The sequence below is a fragment of the Lupinus angustifolius genome, chromosome LG04 (assembly GCF_001865875.1).
Source record: "Lupinus angustifolius cultivar Tanjil chromosome LG04, LupAngTanjil_v1.0, whole genome shotgun sequence".
NCBI lineage: Eukaryota > Viridiplantae > Streptophyta > Magnoliopsida > Fabales > Fabaceae > Lupinus > Lupinus angustifolius.
In genome coordinates this window covers 23,922,523-23,942,535 of record NC_032012.1, presented here as the reverse complement: position 1 = coordinate 23,942,535, position 20,013 = coordinate 23,922,523, and the positions used below count along the sequence as shown (strand labels likewise).

The 20,013-nt window shown below is 34.5% G+C and overlaps 2 protein-coding genes across 3 annotated transcripts in view; one reads left to right on the top strand and one right to left on the bottom strand.

The window, feature by feature from the left end:
* Window positions 1-1,702, bottom strand: part of LOC109344887 (heavy metal-associated isoprenylated plant protein 20-like) — a 6,746-nt gene extending 5,044 nt beyond the window's left edge. The window contains exons 1-2 of the mRNA XM_019583613.1: window positions 1,562-1,702; window positions 1,379-1,454 (exon numbers count right to left, since the gene is read on the bottom strand). Of these exons, the coding sequence (XP_019439158.1) occupies window positions 1,379-1,454; window positions 1,562-1,633 (148 nt within the window). The 5' untranslated portion in view covers window positions 1,634-1,702. The remainder of the gene's footprint in view (window positions 1-1,378; window positions 1,455-1,561) is intronic.
* Window positions 14,807-17,918, top strand: LOC109346387 (E2F transcription factor-like E2FE). Of its 2 annotated transcripts, none has more exons than XM_019585919.1 (11): window positions 14,807-15,111; window positions 15,205-15,272; window positions 15,388-15,440; window positions 15,554-15,631; window positions 15,719-15,769; window positions 16,027-16,099; window positions 16,211-16,278; window positions 16,367-16,439; window positions 16,550-16,611; window positions 16,735-17,107; window positions 17,679-17,918. In XM_019585919.1, exons 1-10 carry the CDS (start codon window positions 15,011-15,013, stop codon window positions 17,083-17,085), a joined length of 978 nt encoding a protein of 325 aa, XP_019441464.1. In that variant the 5' UTR covers window positions 14,807-15,010; the 3' UTR covers window positions 17,086-17,107; window positions 17,679-17,918. The 2 variants fall into 2 exon arrangements, with proteins under 2 accessions (XP_019441464.1, XP_019441463.1); XM_019585918.1 differs by having other exon boundaries at window positions 16,735-17,111.

Here is a 20,013-nt window from a genome sequence, read left to right as displayed (position 1 = left end):
GGTAACTCGACCGAACTGACTGGAGATCCCAAGAAATAGGTTCAATGGGTAATAACAAGTTGTGAAGTGATATGAGAATGAACATGCTATAAAATTATGAGGTGTACCATATGTAAGGATGAGTTAAAACTCTTAATGAGATCTATACTCCAATTGGAGTGGAGTACCTAGGCTATAGGAGTACTCTTGATAGACTCATCTATGTGAATATGGAAGTGGGGACCGTTTCCTATGAAATTTTGGGGCATAAATTTTTACAACGTTCACTATACTGAGATAAACGTGCATGACCTTTAACGCACAGGCTTTACAGAATATACATTTGAAAAGGTTGTGTGTGGTTTGATGCTGGAGATAGAGTTCAAGACTACGAGTCACTCTAGTAAAATCTGGATCTTACTCACTATGCAAAGGTTCAAGTCGCATGACACTTTTATTTATGCATAATCTTATTAAGAACACAAATATTCTCGGAAATCGTTTTATAATTTCAAGTGGTAGATTGTTGGAACATGGTTTGTTGAAAACCATTGGGAACTTTTGGGTGTGAAATATAAAAAACACTCAAGTCCCACATATAAGAGTTTTGAAAAAACAACTCTTAAGTTCCACATAGAAGAGTATTGGAAAAAAAAAACAACCCTCAAGTCCTACATTGGAGAGATGAGTAACTTGGAAAAAATCTCAAGTTATAAATAGAAGTCTTTTCCCTTCGTATTTTCTTGCTACAAGTTGAATGCGCTTTCATTCAACTTTTTCTTTCTCCCTCATATTTTTTGCCGATACATTTCCAGCAAACTTCTCACATTTTCTTTCCGTGACACTAAGAAATGACACATGTAGCCATATTGTGGGAATTTCGAGTACTAACACTGGTAGTCAGTATTGGGGGAAGAATTGGCACAAATAGTCATATTCTGAAAGTTTCGAGAACTGACACTAGTAGTCAGTATTGGAGGAAAAAATTGGCAGAGGTAGTCATATTGTGGACATTTTGAGAACTGACCCTGGTAGTCAGGTATTGTGGGAAGAGAATTGACACGTGTAGCCATATTGTGGGTAATTTCGAGAATTGGCACTGGTAGCTATATTGTGGTGGGTGTATTCGAGATTGGTTCTTACAGTGCAGTAAGAATTCCATAACAGACATCTGGACTGTTTTATCCTGGGATGGGGACGACATGATTGATAGTCTGCTTGCACATTTTGAGCAGTGTCACGAAACGTTTTAAAGAGAGCGACCTGTTCGTGACTCAGCTACTAAATATTATTTCGTGCCATTCGTAATTGCTGCAAGCTACGGTAACAAGAGGTTCTCATGAACAACTTGACAAGGAAATCCTGGAGAGAAAAATGAGTAATAGAGAGAGAGATTAACCTTTCATGTTGGAAACAGAACTCCTAACTCTTCTTTCACACCCTTCACAGTCCATCTTCACCTTGATTTCAACTGTCTATAACACAGAAGAAAAAGAAAAATCATTTTTTGCTTTAGAGCTGAGACTTAGCTCACCATTAACACACAAGGGCAATTAAATGGGATGGGAACTATATTGAAAACCTGCATTGGTTTGCGCTTCTGTTTTGGTGTTGAAACTGAGAAGTAATCTGAAAGGAAATCAAGAGCACCCATTTCTTTTATTCTTTTCTTTTAGCACACAAATTTTGATTGCTGAATTATACCTTTACAAGGGAAATGGTTTCCTTTATATATAAAAGTTATGCATGCAAGTTGGGCTAAAATTTAATGGATATAATAGTGCTTAGATAATGACTTTTATCTCTGCCAAATATCATGGCAGACATACACTAAATTACTGACTCTATAAATAACATAAACTGTTTGTAGAGTTTCAATTTTCTTATTCTAAAACCCCATGGCTCTGTTAGACTTAATCTAAAACTCGTTGAGATACTGATTAGCATTAGCTTAACTATGGGTTCCAAATTCAATATTGGCAACTAAACATGAGGGTTGTGCTTGTTACGGGACTTAACTCAACACCTTACGGCATGAGCTGACGACAGTCATGCACCACCTGTGTCTGTCTGTGTTGTTAAGTGTTATGATCAATCATAATAAGGAATAACATAGGATGGGGATCATTAGTTCTAAGTTGGTGTCATCATTCATGTCTCACTCTACTTACATATGATATGTGGAATTAATATATTATTGTAATAAAATAAAGTTAAAACGAAATGTTATTTTTGACGTGTTGGTACTGATTAATTTGAAACATTGGACAAGAACTTTTAAGGAAGAGAGGTTCTCATTCAAAATAACACATACTTATTAAGTCTAATCATGGCAAGACAATGAAAACGATGTACAAATAATTTTGATGTAAATGGAAAATCACGTGGTCTAAGATTTCAGACTTGAGAGATTCTTATATAGTTTAAATTTTAAAACTCATTATACTTGAGGATTATAAAAGGACAACGAATAGTTAACGTTATAGGTTACCCTAAAAATAAAAAGTTAACCTTATAGCCTCTCCACTCAAAAAAGGAAAAGGACTTATTAATAATTAATTTCATTATTGCAACCATTCTGTTGCATCAATGAATGTGATGGATCGTTTTGAGTTGTCAATGTTGCTATGTCAATACTCAATAGTGAGAAATTATTGAAAATCATGGAGTATATATGTTTCACAGACGTGTTGTATGAATTTAGATCATATCACTTGATTAATAATCAAGAGCCTACCTATTTTATGAATTTAGATCACCTAGTACTAAATGAAATTATGATTAGTATCAAAACCTTATTTTTTAATTTGAGACTCAAATCTTTAATATCTTTCACTTCAATCCTTCACCCTATCTATAACTCTATTTCTTAAACTTTCAACGTCACTTTATGACTCCATAATGGTAGGCTGAATTATAAGGTTAAACTCTATCTTGGAAAGGTATTTGAAATTGTAGTTATTGTGCAATGACTCATATCTCTAGATAACAGCAATACAAGTTATGGGCTTGGGCTGATGTAAAGGGGTTGGGGTAGAGGGCTATATATATTGATGTTATGTAAACCTAATGTAACAAGGAGAAGAATAGTAAAACACTAATCCTTATTCTCTAATAATATATAGTGGTAGCCGCTCAACGCTCCCGGGGACGTAGGCACAATTGGCCGAACCTCGTTACCAAATCTCTTGTGTTATTCTCTTGTCTCTATACTCTTTACTATTTGATTGTTCGCTTGTTCCCAACAATTGGTATCAGATGGCTCTTAACCCAGGTGCCAAATTCGAGGTGGGGAAGTTCGATGGAACTGGTAATTTCGGATTGTGGCAAAGGAGGGTTAAGGATGTGTTGGCTCAACAAGGTCTATCAAAGGCGCTGCATGAGAATAAACCAGAGGGTATGGATCAACTGGATTGGGAAGAGTTGAAGGAGAAGGCTGCGGGAACCATACGACTCTGTCTATCAGATGAGGTGATGTATCATGTTATGGATCTGACATCACCAACAGAGGTATGGGAGACATTAGAGAAGCGGTTCATGTCCAAGTCTCTAACAAATAAGCTGTATTTGAAACAGAGACTCTATGGCCTGAAGATGCAGGAAGGTGCTGATTTGCAACAACATCTCAACAGTTTTAATCAAGTGATCAATGACTTGCAGAAACTTGATGTGAAGGTTGATGATGAGGACAAAGCAATAATATTACTGTGTTCTTTGCCAAATTCCTATGAACACTTGGTGACAACATTGACGTACGGGAAAGACTCAATCAAACTGGATGAGATCACATCTGCACTTCTGTCCCACACTCAAAGAAGACAGAATGTAGGTGAAGGGTCTCAGGGTGATGGTCTGTATGTGAAAGGGAGCCAAGTGCGTGGGAGGAGACAAGGCAGAGGAGGTCCTGCCAAAGAAAAAAGACCAAATTCCAGGGGCAGAACACCAGTAGAGTGCTATAAGTGAAAACAGACTGGGCATTACAAAAAGGATTGTCCCAATGAATAGAGTCCTAGCAAGCCGGTGGGGAAAGTTGGAGTATCTACATCTGCAAATGTTGCACAGAAAGATGACTCTGGTTACAATAGTGAAGTTGATCTACTATCTGTATCATCAAATCACAATACAGATGAGTGGATACTTGACACTGGTTGTTCCCACCACATGACGCCTAACAGGGAATGGTTCACCACATACAGGGCAGGCAATTTTGGTTTCGTGTATCTCGGAAATAATAAAGCATGTGAAATTATTGGTATGGGAGAACTCAGAATTGTGATGGATGATGGTGTAGTGAAGACGTTATGTGAGGTTAGGCACATACCAGATTTGAAGAAGAATTTGGTTTCTTTGGGGACATTGCAGGCCAAAGGGTTTAGCTATAGAGCTGATGGGGACAGTGATATTCTTCGAGTATGCAAAGGTGCTCTGACTGTGATGAAGGGTAAAAGGACTGCAGGGAACACTTACAAGTTGTTAGGGAGAACAGTTGTAGGTGGAGTTGCTGGAGTGGCTGAAGAGATCTCAATAGATTCAGACCATGGTGCTACAAAATTATGGCACATGCGTTTGGGACACATGAGTGTGCGTGGTATGACAGAACTATGCAAAAGAGGACTGTTGAGGGGAGTCAGCAAATGCAAGCTAGATTTGTGCAAGTATTGTGTGCTTGGAAAACAAACACGAGTTAGTTTCAAGGCTGGCCAACACAGGACTCGAGGCATTCTAGATTATGTCCACACTGATGTATGGGGACCCACTCAGGAACCATCCCTAGGAGGTTCTAGATATTTTGTTACCTTCGTTGATGACTTTTCTTGCAAGGTTTGGGTATATTTTCTGAAGCATAAGACAGAAGTCTTTGCCAAGTTCAAAATTTGGAAGGCAAAGGTAGAGAACTAGATGGGTAGGAAAATTAAATACATAATGTCAGATAATGGTATGGAGTATAAAAACTCAGTTTCAGAAATTTTGTGAGGAACATGGCATTCAGAGACACTTTTCAGTGAAGAAGACTCCTCAGCAGAATGGTGTTGCAGAGAGGATGAATAGAACTCTTACAGAGAGGGCCAGATGTATGAGACTGAATGCTGGACTTTCCAAAGGATTTTGGGCAGAGGCACTTAGTATGGCATGTTATGTCATCAATAGATCACCACGAGCTTCATTGGATGGTAAAGTTGCAGAAGAAGTATGGACAGGTAACCCAGTTAATTATAATATGTTACGCATATTTGGTTGTCCTGCTTATATACATGTACCCAGTGATGAACGATCGAAACTTGATCCTAAGTCAAAGAGGTGTATCTTCATTGGATATACCAAAGGTGTGAAGGGGTTCAAGTTCTGGGATCCAGTTTCCAGAAAGGTGGTGTTGAGCAGAGATGCAGTGTTTGATGAAGATTTCATGATGAAACAGTCAGTTTTGACAGAGGTGCCCATGCCAAATGGAGAGAATTTGGGTTCAAATATGATTCCACTGAGCAATGAAATGGTTCAGATGAATAAAGGCAAGGAACCATGCACTAGTTCAAGTCAAGAACATGATGATTCTCAGGCAGAGAGTTCAGGTGTGCAGGAGTATCTACTTGCTAGAGACAGGGATAGACGTCCTATCAAACCTCCAGAGAGATATGGCTTTGAGGATATGGCTTCAGTTGCTCTCCATATCAGTTCAGGAGATCCATGTAGCTTTCAAGAGGCTATAAACAGCCAGGAGAAAGAACAATGGATGGGTGCCATGATGGAGGAGATGGAGTCTTTACAGAAGAACCAAACTTGGGAGCTTGTTCCATTGCCCCCAGACAAGCGTGCAGTTGGGTGCAAGTGGGTGTACAAGAGGAAGCCAGCAGTATCAGAAAAAGAAGGGGAAAAATTCAAGGCTCGTCTTGTAGCAAAAGGGTATTCACAGCAGAAGGGGATCGACTACAATGAGATTTTCTCCCCAGTGGTGAGACACACTTCTATCAGGGCAGTGCTTGCCTTGGTAGCCAGCTGGGATATGCACTTAGAACAGATGGATGTGAAGACTGCCTTTCTCCATGGTGAATTAGAGGAGAAAATTTACATGACACAACCAGAGGGGTTCAGTGCAGCTGGACAGAGTCACTTGGTTTGCAAGTTGAAGAAGTCTCTATATGGGTTGAAGCAGTCTCCCAGACAGTGGTACAAGCGGTTTGACACTTATATGTTGAAGCTTGGTTATAAGCGTTGTGAGTATGATTGCTGTGTTTATGTGAGAAGCCTTGACGATGGTTCGTTTATTTTTCTGTTACTTTATGTTGATGATATGTTGATTGCTGCTAATCATTTGAGTGATATCAATGAGCTGAAAGTCATGCTAGGTAAGGAGTTTGACATGAAAGATTTAGGGGCTGCTAGGAAGATTCTTGGGATGGAGATTCACAGGGATAGGGGAGCTAGAAAACTATGGCTCTCCCAGCAAAGCTATGTTGAAAAGATCTTAGAGAGATTTGATATGAGCAATGCTAAAGTAGTGAGCACTCCATTGGCAAATCACTTCAAGCTTTCCCTAGATCAGTGTCCAAAGACAGATGAAGAGAAGAAATACATGTCAAAGGTTCCATATGCCAGTGCAGTGGGTTGCTTGATGTATGCTATGGTTTGTACTAGACCGGACTTGGCACAAGCAGTTAGTCAAGTATGCAAGTACATGTCGAAACCAGGGAAGCAACATTGGGAAGCAGTCAAATGGATTTTCAGATATTTGAAGGGGACTACAGGTCTCGGTATCATGTTTGGCAGCCAACAGAGTAAGCCTTCAGTTATTGGTTATGTTGATTCGGACTATGCAGGAGACTTGGATGATAGAAGGTCCACAACGGGGTTTGTCTTCACCCTTGCAGGTGGACCAATTATGTGGAGATCATCAGTTCAGTCTGTTGTTGCTATGTCCACAACTGAAGCAGAGTACATGGCAGCTGGTGAAGCTTCTAAGGAAGCCTTGTGGCTTATGGGACTAGTAAATGAGTTAGGCATTGAGCAAGGTGGAGTTTCGCTGCATTGTGACAGTCAGAGTGCTATCTTCTTAGCAAAGAATCAGGTGTATCATGCTAGAACCAAACATATTGATGTGAGATTTCATAAGATCAGAGAGTTGGTAGCTTGTGGGCAGATACTATTGCAGAAGGTTCACACTTCAGAAAATGCAGCTGATATGTTAACCAAACCGGTTACTGTGGACAAGTTCAGGCATTGCCTGAGCTTGTTGAACATTCACTGATGATGGACTATGGAGCGCCCCCAACCCAATGGCGGAAGATGGAGATTGATGATATTCGCCAAGGTGGAGATTGTTGTGCAATGACTCATATCTCTAGATAACAGCAATACAAGTTATGGGCTTGGGCTGATGTAAAGGGGTTGGGGTAGAGGGCTGGGTTTGGGCTGATGTAAAAGGGTTGGTGCAGAGGGCTATATATTTATGTTATGTAAACCTAATGTAACAAGGAGAAGAATAGTAAAACACTAATCCTTATTCTCTAATAATATATAGTGGTAGCCGCTCAACGCTCCCGGGGACGTAGGCACAATTGGCCGAACCTCGTTACCAAATCTCTTGTGTTATTCTCTTGTCTCTATACTCTTTACTATTTGATTGTTCGCTTGTTCCCAACAGTACTCATCATCTATAATTGTAGTTTGTTTTGTTTATGTAATATTATACCTAAGTCACATGTTCTAACAATTTTTACAATTACATTAAGCACAACCTAATTGCAAAATTAAGTGTAAATTTGGGAGTATTAAAAATAAGTGGAAATGTAGTACTCTTAAAATTGAGGTATGCAAACGGGTTTTTGAGGTGTGGAGGGGAAGATGCTTTAAAGTGTTTTAGGAGGGGTTCCTCTTGGTAGAGGGAATTAGACAGTCTTAGTCAAAATAAGGAAGGATCGGAATAGGTGGTGGATGAGTAAGCGATGATATCAACAAGTCTTTAGGGAGTGTCTCTTTTATTAAATTATGGATTGATTTATGGGTAGGGAGAGATGCCCTCAAAACACTACGCCAAATTTGATATTTAACAACACCCATTCAATTGCGTTTATGCGTTGAAGGTTGTTAAATATAAGGCGGAAGAGAATTAACAACGCTTATTAAAGAAAACGATGTTAAATGTGTTATCTTTAATCGCGCTTATTGAAGCAAGCGTAGTTAAAGATCACACTATTGAAGCAAGCGTAGTTAAAGATCATACTATTGAAGCAAGCACAATAAAAGATCACACTTTATATATTTAACATCACTTCTTCAATAAGCGCTGTTAAATGTGTTATCTTTAACAACGCTTATTGAAGACAACATTGTTAAAGTTGTTATCTTCAACAATGCTTATTGAAGCAAACACTATTAAAAGTCATACTTCATATATTTAACAACACTTCTTTAATAAGCGTTGTTAAATGTGTTATATTTAACCGCGTTTATTGAAGCAAGCGCTGTTAAAGCTTCGTATATTTAACAACACTTCTTCAATAAATGCTTGTTTTAGTGAGCGAAAACCTTTTCAAATTCAAAAACAAAACCTCACACAATAATACATATTACTCAGTTTATTATTTCTCTTACTTTTCTTCTTCTCCGTAAGTTACATTTTTTTTTCTCTTTTGTTTTTAGTTTCTTTCTACAAGCAAGTTATCGATTTTTTGTTTTTCTCTTCAAGCATAAGGTAAATCATTATCTTATTTTAACTCATTTATTTCTCTCTTCACTAATAGTGTGATCTTTATTTGTTGTGAAGTTATGCAGCTATGGTGAAGTTATCGATTTTTTTGTTTTTCTCTTCAAACATAAAGGTAAATCGTTATCTTATTTTAGCTTATTTATTTCTCTCTCCACTAATAGTGTGATCTTTATTTGTTGTGAAGTTATGCAGCTATGATGTTCTAGGTTTTTAGCTATGGTGAATATTGGAGGAGAAAAAATGAATGATTTGCATAAGATCTCATTACTCATATGTTATTTTATAATATTAGAATATGTTAAGGTTGAATGTAGTTGAAGTCGTTGGTGGTTGAACAAATCTATTATAAATGTGGTGGAGTTTGACATATTTGTCATGTGTTTGATAGAATGTCTATGAGAGATATTGTCTTATTTAGAAAGTAGATATTTAACAATGTTTGCTTTAGTGAGCGCCGTTAAATGTCTATTTTCTACAGTGCTACAAAAAACGTTGTTGAATATAACCTTATCTACTAATGCGTTCACATAGACAGCGCCACAAAAGCGCTGTTAAATGACAATTTTAAGTGATTTTGTTTTGCTATTCTAGCGTAGTGAAAGTTCCTTTGCTAGATTGTTTTAGGTGGCTTTGGATAAAGATGCAACCATTGATTCTTTGGGTGCATGGAGTAATGGGTGTGGTCATGGAGTTTGAGATGGAGAAGGAACTAGTTCGCTTGAGAGGAAGAGGAACATGATGAGCTTCAAAGACACATCAACAGTTATATGCCTAATCAACATACTGTTGATACTTGGACTTGGATTCATGATAAAAGTGGGTAATACACAATTAGGATTGCTTACCAAACTCCGTAAAAGGTGGAAGGATGCGACACACTTACCTTTTTCATAAAAGATATTGAGATTGTAATGTTCCAACTAAGATGAAGTGCTTAGTTCGTAAAATTGCCTTAGATGGGGTCCCATCTGTGAACCTTGTTCATAGAGGTGGATTAGTTGCTCAAGACACTACTCTTTGTTGTCTTTGTAGTGAGTGAATGAATCTACTAGTCACTTGTTCTTCTAACCTCATATTATATATCCTATATTGTTTGACAAAAGCTTTATTATTGCTTTAGGTTAAATTATATTATCCATAATAATGTCAAGACTTTTTTCTCATTCCATGAAAATGTCCCAAGGTTGGATAACAAGAAACAACATTGGTGGGTAGCTCTCTTGTTTGCCATTATTTAGACCATTTAGCACATAATGAACAAAGTCATTTTTTAATAATATGAGATTTCAGGTAGATGATGTGAGAAAGCTTATTTTTTTGATTTCTTGGAGCTTTCTCAACACTCGTTTTCCTTTGTTCTCTTATTCTTTTGTTGATTGAATGAGACACCCTTCAAATTGTCTATTTCTTTGTTAATTATAGGGATTGTGTGGATATGAGTGCAACTTGTTTTTCTAATTTCTTTATCTTTTGTTTAATAAAGATTTCATTGCTCATAAAAAATAAATAATATGACATGATTGGTATGTATTAGTTGTAAAATTATATTAAAAAATGTTTGAAATATATTTTGATATTTTGGGTTAATAATATATTGGACCAATAATTAGTTTAAATTCATTTATATTTTGCATAACAAATAATCATTATAGATTTAATTTCTATTATTAAAATATGTGTAAAAGTAGACGAGACTCAAGTATAAAATGTGACATGTTTGGAAAGTTATTTAACTTTTTTTGAAGGATAATGAATTATTATATACAAATGAAATATTTTATTTTTTTAATATTGTAATATTTAATTCATATGGAGAATATTTCTCGCAGTCACATTCCTTCTTTGTTTTCTTTCCTTAATGATGATCTATAGAACAATATTGAATGCTGATTTTTTGTCTTATATTGAATTGGAAACATAATTAAGTTTGGCTTAATGTTGTGTTTCGAACGAATTAATTAATAAGATCTGATTTCTGTTCATAAATTGCGTTTGGTTTGATGGATATCAATTTAAGTTAATCATAGTTATATGCATGTTTCAATGAGGAGGTCTCTCATTTGAAATAAATAATTTTCATTTTCATGGTTAAAGATGATTCTCATGAATCATCACCATTTAAGTTGGTGTTCTCATTTATATAATGAGAGGTTGATTTTAATGAGAAAGTCTTTCATTTGAGACATATACAATTTTGATTATTGTGGTTAAAGTAAATCCTCAATAATCATTATTCTTAAAAAGCTAGGCACAAAATCAATTTAACTTATAACTCACATTAGTGTGCTGCCATTGTGAGTATTTTAATGAGTACCTAAGGAACGAGTATTTTTTGCCATTTATATAGAAGAACAACTTCCTGGAAGAGATTTTTTTTGACTTAAAAGTGTTTAACTGCATAATAAGAAACACAAAGGTGCTAACTTACAGGAGATAAATTAGTGCTTAGTTACAATACAAACATAAACAATTTACATAACGGATAAAATTCAAAATTGATTTTTTAACAAGGAAGGCTTCAAAACATGAATGTACACTGAGCATTCATATGGTTGGATAGTATGTCATTACTCTCAGATATGAGTATCAATTTACAACCTTGGTGATCCACACCAAATGGAATACCCAGTTTTGCCAAATCAATCCTGCTCCTAACATCACGTAAGATGAACAGAATTTTCGGCACAGACCTAATCTTATCATATAGTTGTTGAGCATTTTCAGTAGCAAACTTCTTAGTATTTGCACTATGAAACTCAAAATAATTATTAAACCCACAGCATCTGGTTTTCTTCTCTTGTTTAACTTGTCTTTGAAAGCTGCAACCTATCTCATGAGCAATTTCTTCTTGAATTCTTCTTATGTCTGGCTTTTCCCTTATACTTATCATCACAATCATACCAAACAAGTTGTCCCTCCAACCTCTCCTTATAACTCTCTGTAATAGAGAAGCAATATTATTATCATCATCTTTTCCACACACTCCAATCATGTTGATATTAGGAGTTATCAGTGCCTCCATAATATTCTCCAATACTTGCCTTCTTGATTCTGAGACCTCATAATAATAATTTACATCTGAACAGCGGCTAAATTTTACAAAGTCAATTGCAAAATCATCTTGTACTAGCTTTTCCATTTTTGCCCATTTATCTAATTGTAACATTCTATATTCTTTTTCTTGGTTCCTAGGGTTGTCCATGTAGGTTTAGTTGGAGAAATGGTTTATATAACTTGTGAAACAAAAAGAGAAAGGAAAATGGGAATGGGAATGGTTGAAGAAATTATGGAGAGAAAAGAGATGGATAAAATGGGTATATATAGAGTGAAATTGAAAGTGATGATGAAGTTGTATGGAAGGATAGGAAAGCGTGTCCCTTCTTATAAGCCTATTGTCTAAGTCCAAGTCAGAATACAAATATGGCAGACGAGCTTGACGACCTAGTCATTTTTATGTGTCTTGATCAACACGCCATCCTCACATATTATATTCTAGACAGTAGGCCAAAAAATAGAGAGATCCTACATTTTTATAAAGAAAATGTTAACAAAATAGAGTAAAAGTTAGACTAAGCTCATGAGGTAACATGTTTCATCTTTCAGCTCAAGTTACTATATCATGGTTTGAGAAGAATTTTAGGTTAACATGTTAAGAGTATGTGATTTTTTTAAACCGTGGTTATAATCAATATGAAACAATGGAGGCGGAGTAGAGATGAAAATGAATGTCATAGTTACATAATACAATTTTAGGAATTTCCTCAAAAATGATGTTATTGCTTAGGAAATTCATACTTCTACAATTATCATAAGCAATTAGAAATGTATTTATGGGGTTATCCACCAGTCTACAATTATTGAGCGGATAGAGCATTGAAAACTTGTTTATTGACAAAAAAATGTATATTTTACCTGTAGATTTTCCTAACGTACAAATCATTAAAACTTGTTTATTAGCCAAAATATATGTTTCATCTCCAGATTTTTCTAACGTACAGATTAGCCAAAACTTGTTTACCTGTAGTTATTAAATATCTTGTTTTGATTTTCCATTTGAATTATATAAATGTAATATTAAATTGTTTAAACTAGTATTTATTATGTGCAATTTTAAAATTTGTGATAGTGATATAAGATCATTTTTAAATTTTGTTTAATTTTACATCCTCTTTTATTTTTTTAATTATATAGTGGACCCTCTCAAACCTATCCATATTTAGGTGGACATGACATGATATTTTATGTCTCTTTTATAAATGAATATATTTATATCCATCCTAATTTATATAGGCAAGCTTTAATAATTAGGTGAGGTCAATAATATGTATGGAAAGATATTATAATATATTTTAAATGTGTCATATGTGTATGATATTGTATATAGTCCATTTTAAACTCAAATAAAAGATAAATATGATAATTTACCTTAAGCACACAATTGTATATGTTAGAAAAATGAGAGTCTTCAAAAAAATTTAGAATGGGCCCTTAGCCATTCTGTTTCACCTGTTGAGTCTGCTTACTAATATTATTGTTTTTGTCTACTATGAGATGATTCGTTTTGAAGTATATTAAATCTGATCTTTAAATAAGTATTACAATAATTTCATATTATAAGACGATTGGGATCTCTTCACAGCCTGAATGAACTCGTCTTGATGGTGTTATGAAGAAAAAGGATGGTGTACAATGGTGAGAGATCTATACAAGCATTATACTTTTACACTGTTTTTTCCCTAACTTTCTATACTCTTTTAATTTACTTCTTATATCTCTCATCAATATATAAGTTCAGATTATGTTTATCACCTTCCCTCCTATTTTTCTGCTTTTTTTATCCCTCATATTTACACTATCTTATATCCTATTTTGAGATGTAGCAAATGTCTATTTTTTTTTTGTGGTTTACAAGTTATGGTTTACTCATTCCAAAAGTAGGTTAAGTCCGATTTCTAAAATCTAAATTAGTCAAAATGAGCTTTACGCATGGATAAGTTTAGATGACAAAATAGATCTTATACACATTATAATTGTTCTAGCCTAATAGATCTTATACACATTATAATTGTTCTAGCCTAATTCTAATTGTTTTATCACCTCTTTTAAAAATGTACATGAATCTAAAGTAGATTTTATATATATATATATATTAATTGAATATAATAATCTCCAACATTCATTATATTGAATTATCTATATTATAAAATCAATCAAAATATACATTAAAATGTAGATTACACAACTTTCAGTCCAAGTTCATTAATTCTCAACAATTTACTTTAAAAAGTGAGTAATTACCTCTTAATTCTAACACATCTTACATGGCATCAATCCCAATTTCTTAAGGACCATTTCTTCCAACAATAAAAAGATAAATAACTAGTTTATCTTTACTAGACATTTACTAATTTAAAATATTTAAGGTTTCACTATGAGACATTTAAATATGTCAATAAATTTTCTTTTGAATATATTGACATGTGTACTTTTAATTAAACTTATTCAACCACAACAACTAAATTATATATATAATATTCAAATTTAATGTATAATTTAATATATTAATATAATTAAATAAGCAGATTTTCTAGGTTAAATATGTCTTTATACATGTTCTAAAGTCTAATTTAATTAATGAAATAAGATTTTTAAGAAATTAAGTATTTATAAAAAAAATATAGTCTGATCAAACTTATTATCAGCAAGATAACAAACCCAAAATTAACAACTCGATCGAGTAATAAAATGTTCTTAACACAATAATATACTTAAGTATAACTTTTCCACCACATATAGGCTAAGCGCTCATTTAATATGCCATATCAAACAATACATTAGGGTTAACTAACATTATAATTATCACTGTTCAATTAGAAAGATGATGACAAAAGTTGAAAGACTAAATTAATCTTTTTATAATTTCAAACATGAAAACTTGTGAGTTTAATATTTATATATTTATTTATATATGATAATGTAAATTATGTTACACAATTAATATACTATTCAATATTAATATACCACATGAATAAAATGATAAGAAAAATATATGATTTCATATCATATATACCCGAAATAAAACAAAAATATTTAAGTTCTACTTCACTTTGAACCAAAGATAAAGTGAAGGGTCTTAACTTTGTTAATGTGAGTAATTTGAAAAACGACAAGCGCGGTCATAACATCCACTTTGCCGCCGTCTGTGTCGGAGGAGCGAGAGCAGATTTCCATAACCCAAAACCCAAACAAATATTTCGAAATTCAAAACCCGCCAAACTCACACTTTCCCTTCTCCTTTTAACCCTTTTTCCCAATATTTCTTACACAACAATGGATAACTCTTATTCTTCTTCTTCTCCTCAACTATCTGATTCTGCGCCGCCACAGATCTATTCCCGAAAGGACAAGTCTCTTGGATTGCTTTGTTCCAAGTAACGCATTTATTTATTTATTTTGATTTCAATATTTTCTTTCAGATTTTTGTATTTGTGTTGATTGATTTTTTTTATTTTCAATTTAATTAGCTTCTTCAAGTTGTTCAATCGCGAAGGAACTGGGATGATTGGACTCGACGTAGCTGCTAACAAACTAGGTTTTCCATTCTTTCATCTACATGAAAATCGTTGGAAATGCTAGAAACACATAATTGAATTGTTTTTATGATTATGATGATATTATGAACAATAACCCATTTGGGAAATTTTCAGGGGTTCAGCGTCGCCGTATGTATGATGTAGTCAACATTTTGGAGAGTGTTGGGGTAACACACTTATTCTTTTATATTTTTAATTTTATTTTTCAACAAGTTTTTTTTTTTATTATCTTGAATTTCATATATTTATCTTATTGAAATTGGGTTTTGGTGACATTTAGATTGTAGCAAGAAGAGCAAAGAATCAATATTCGTGGAAAGGTTTTAAAGAGATTCCTCGGGCTTTAAAAGAGCTTATGGTAAGTAACACATTTCATTAAAATCATCTATTTCTTTTTGAGTATTTGTAAATTTTAGAAAGTAATGTATGCTCACTGTCTATGCAGGAAGAGGGTCTAAGAGAAAAATCACATGCCACTTACTTACATTCAACTAGAGTATGATCAATTTGTTATTATGCATTTATTGATTGGTTGGTTTTCTAAATATCACTTTAATGTTTAAAGGTTGTCGAGAAAACGATCCGCACGCGCACACACGAAGAAACTGATATGTTACCATAGTTGAAAGACATTTTCTTTATCGGTTGATTTATCTGTTTTTGAGTGTTTGCGTTTATATCTTCTAGAATCTTACATTGTTGCTATTTTTTCGGCTTCAATTTTTTACATTATTTAAGCTAATTATTGGCCAGGCTTTGAATGAGAAAGAAAATGGGAGGTCTGAAACTGATATCGAAAATAATCCGTTGGAATCATCCAAAACTGGTAACCTCTTCCTATCCTCACTCTAACTGTTGTTATTTCAAAAATAACAAGTAGCATTTGATATTATTTGTCTGTATTTATGCTAATGCATGATGCATTCCTATGTCTAAGATTGCAGAAGAGACAAATCACTAGCACTTCTGACAGAGAATTTTATAAAGCTTTTCCTCTGCTCGGACGTATGTAAAAAAATATTTGGTTTACATCAACTCACTCTTAACTTATTATTAGAGTAATTGTTTGATTACCTGTGATCTCTTTCTGTAGGTGGAATATGTTTTGCTTGAAGATGCTGCAAAGGAAATGTTAGGCGATTCCCAGAACTCAACTGCCTTAACAAGTAACTGAATTTTCATCTTGAGAGTCAATTTTAACTGTGCTATCAATTCGTGTAAAAACTATAGAAATAAAGTTATGATTTACTTATTCTTTCTTATCATGATTATGCAGCAAAAACTAGACGTCTATACGATATTGCCAATGTCCTTTCCTGCCTCAATCTGATTAAGAAGGTAAAACATAAAATAGCCCATCAATAATTCCTAAGCTCACAAAATGTGAAGGAAAAAACAATAAACCTATGCCATGATAAGTTGGTAAACTATTTTGACTGATGATTTTTACAAATTGTGCAGACTAACCATCCTGAGAACAGGAAAACAGCATATCGGTGGTTGGGATGCAAAGCCATTACAGGGTCAGAAGGTTCTTTGGATCAAAATGCTTCCGAGAGAATTTTTGGAGCTGAAATTACAAATTATAGTTTAAAGAGGAATAACCCAGATTCTTTAATGGATCCTCGGTTGCAAAAGAAGGCACGCATGTATCATAAGCCAGGTGATTTAGAAAATGGATACAATGATAACATCTTGGAGCACCCACCCAGAAACCGTTCAAAGGCCATAGACTTTGGTCCTTTTGCCCCCAACAAAATTTTAGAGCATATAAACAAATCAAGTTCAGGGCTTGAAGACAAGGAGCTATGAATAATATCCCGAGCATAGCAACGTATGTGATTTCGAAATATTGGCTTATCAGTCTAAAGGATCCACCTTTTCAGTGTGCATATTAGTTTTGGTCGTGTGAATTTAGTTGGTTTATCTTTGTACTCCTCAAATTATTGAAAGCATATTTTATCATTTTCTTCCGTTTCTTCTTTCTCTTAGAATTAAAATAAGATAAAGAAGATTAAAAAATGATCAAACATGTCTTCGACAATCTGAGGATTACAAAGAAACACTAGCTAAAAGGTGATCCTAGGCGCAACGGTAAAGTTGTTTGCTTTGGGACATGAAGGTTATTATTTCAATGGAATGTGCAATTAGATATCTGTTTTCCTGGTTTCATCTCCTAGAAATATTTGCTTAATTTGATCACTAGGTTTATGCAAGTATTTCCTTGATTCATATCTTCATTAGTACGTAACTTTTGAGTCTTAGGTTTCTGAGTTTTATGAAGTGCTTTCTGAAAAATCATTTCTATTTTGGTTTTGCTTTATGAAGATTATTGTATGCTTATCAATGCGTTTGTACTTTGCATGACATGATTCTTAACATGCACATTATGCTTTTCATTTCAGGACTCAATTACAAGGGACAAATTTTGTTGAGGATGTGCCAGCTTTAAGTAAACCTTTCCGCGATGCACAGCAGCCACTCACCCGGAGCAGAATCTTTGATGTTTTCATGACTGAATTTTAATGCTCAGTGGCTTTATACAATTTTACTCCCTTTCTCGATAGTCTCTACTACCAAGATGGAAAGATACTTTTCATTTTATGACAAGAGTATACACATGGTTTTAAATTATGGTTTGCAAGTGCAATTAACATTGTAATATTACAGTTTTTCGCAATTGTATTGTATAATACAATTGCAGTTGCATTTTCTCGTATTTGTTCATAATTATGGTAAATGCAATATAATGGAAAAAGAGCATCCATTATTAGCAAGCAAAAAGAGCATCCAAAATTCAAATAATGATCTTCCTGATCTTGAAATGATGATTGAAGAACAAAAAATATAATATTAGCAAGGATAAGTAGAACATCCAAAATGATGTTCAGGTAAAAGTACATAAATTCACTTTCTTTTCCACTATGGCTGAAGTACTACATACCTGCTTAGTGGCATTTGCCAAAGCATATTTCATCAGCTTTGCCTGTTCTGTAAATCACTGATTCACACCAAATGGAATTCCTAGTTTTGTCAAATCAACTCAGAGTTGTTTTGTATATTATAAAACTGAAAATAATGAAAGACGAAGTATTCAGTCTTGTCTTATTTTTCTAGTCCTTGGAAGCTGAAACCTATATCATGAGCAATTTCATGCTGAATTCTTCTCTCTTATGCTTTACCAGTACAATCACACCAAACAAAGTGTCCCTCCAACCTCTCAATATAACTCTATGCAATAGAGAAACTATATTATTATCATCATCCTTTCTGCCCACTCCAATCATATAATGGATATGTCAATGCATCCATAATATTTTCCAACTCTGGCCTTGATTTGGAGACCTCTTAACCTTGTGTTTTCATGTGCACACCGTTAGAATTTCTGACAATTTATGGGTCACAAATATAATTCTATAATTGTGTTATAGTCATTATGTAATTAGCGAAAATATAAAATGAGTAATTAATTTGGTGGCTAAGGGCATATATGTCATGAAATAATAATAAGTGTAGATACCTTCAAGCAATTTCTGATTTGAAGAAGGGACTAAATCAGAATTATTGCAACTTAACTAGTAACTGTTTCGGGGTTACTTTTATGGGTTATGGTCCATTTGTAGAGCAATGTGTTTTGGTTGAGTGGATGATGAGAATAAAGGTGTGTTATAAACAAGGACATGTTTATAAGGGCAATAACACACAACACAAAAGGAGAGGCTAATCTCACATCAAACATTAGGTTCACTCTCAAGCTCTTGGCTTTCTGATTCCCCTCTAGAGAAGCATAAAGAAAATCATTCGAAGCTCTAACATCTGGAAGATCATCTCACCACTTCAACATTCCAAATGGCTAATCAAGGTATGTTCTTCTTCTTCACCATGAAATCATTTGGGGTTTCTTCGGTCTGGACCATGGTTGTTCCATTTGGGTTTATGTATGGACATAAACATTAGGTTATAGGAACAAAGCCATGGTCATAAGGATTTCCGCATTCAATCTAAGGATTATGGATGGAGAAATTCTCCAACAAGTGGTATCAGAGCCACCCTGATTTGATTCACGAGTGAAATTAGGGTTCTTGCTTTTCTTCCCCAAATCTGGATTGATTAGGGTTTTGGTTTTTTCATTTATGACATGGATCGATTAGGATAGATATTCATGCTATTCCATATGTAAATGTATATAGATATGATATGAATCAATGTATTTATGTTGTTTTGTTGATTATTGTGGTGATTTTTCGAAGAACAGCGATGCAAAAATCGCACTGTTCGTCTTCTGTCGTAGTGTTCTCGCGCAAGCGAGAGTGGCTCGCCCAAGCGAGAGCTAAACAGAAGCATTGGCTTCTATTGTGCTTAAGTGAGAAGATCCTCGCCCAAGCGACAGCTCGCCCAAGCGAGTATACGGGCGACATAAGGCTCGCTCAAGCGAGAGCCAAACAAAAGCATTGGCTTCTATTGCGCTCAAGCGAGAGTACCTCGCCCAAGCGAGAGTACGATAAAATTTATGGGGCTTTGGTATCACTGTGCATTGGTTTTAATTGTTATATGGTTGTCTATTAAGTTGTCTGCTATTTTAAATGAGCCAATTGAAGTGAAATATCTTCAAAGTGACCTCTCTCATGGATATAACTCATGAGGAATATCAGATGTAAGTGTGTATGATTATTCATGCGGGTATTAGCTGGCCCAAAGGAAAGTTAATATTTGGCCGAAGATCATACACACCTGTGATGA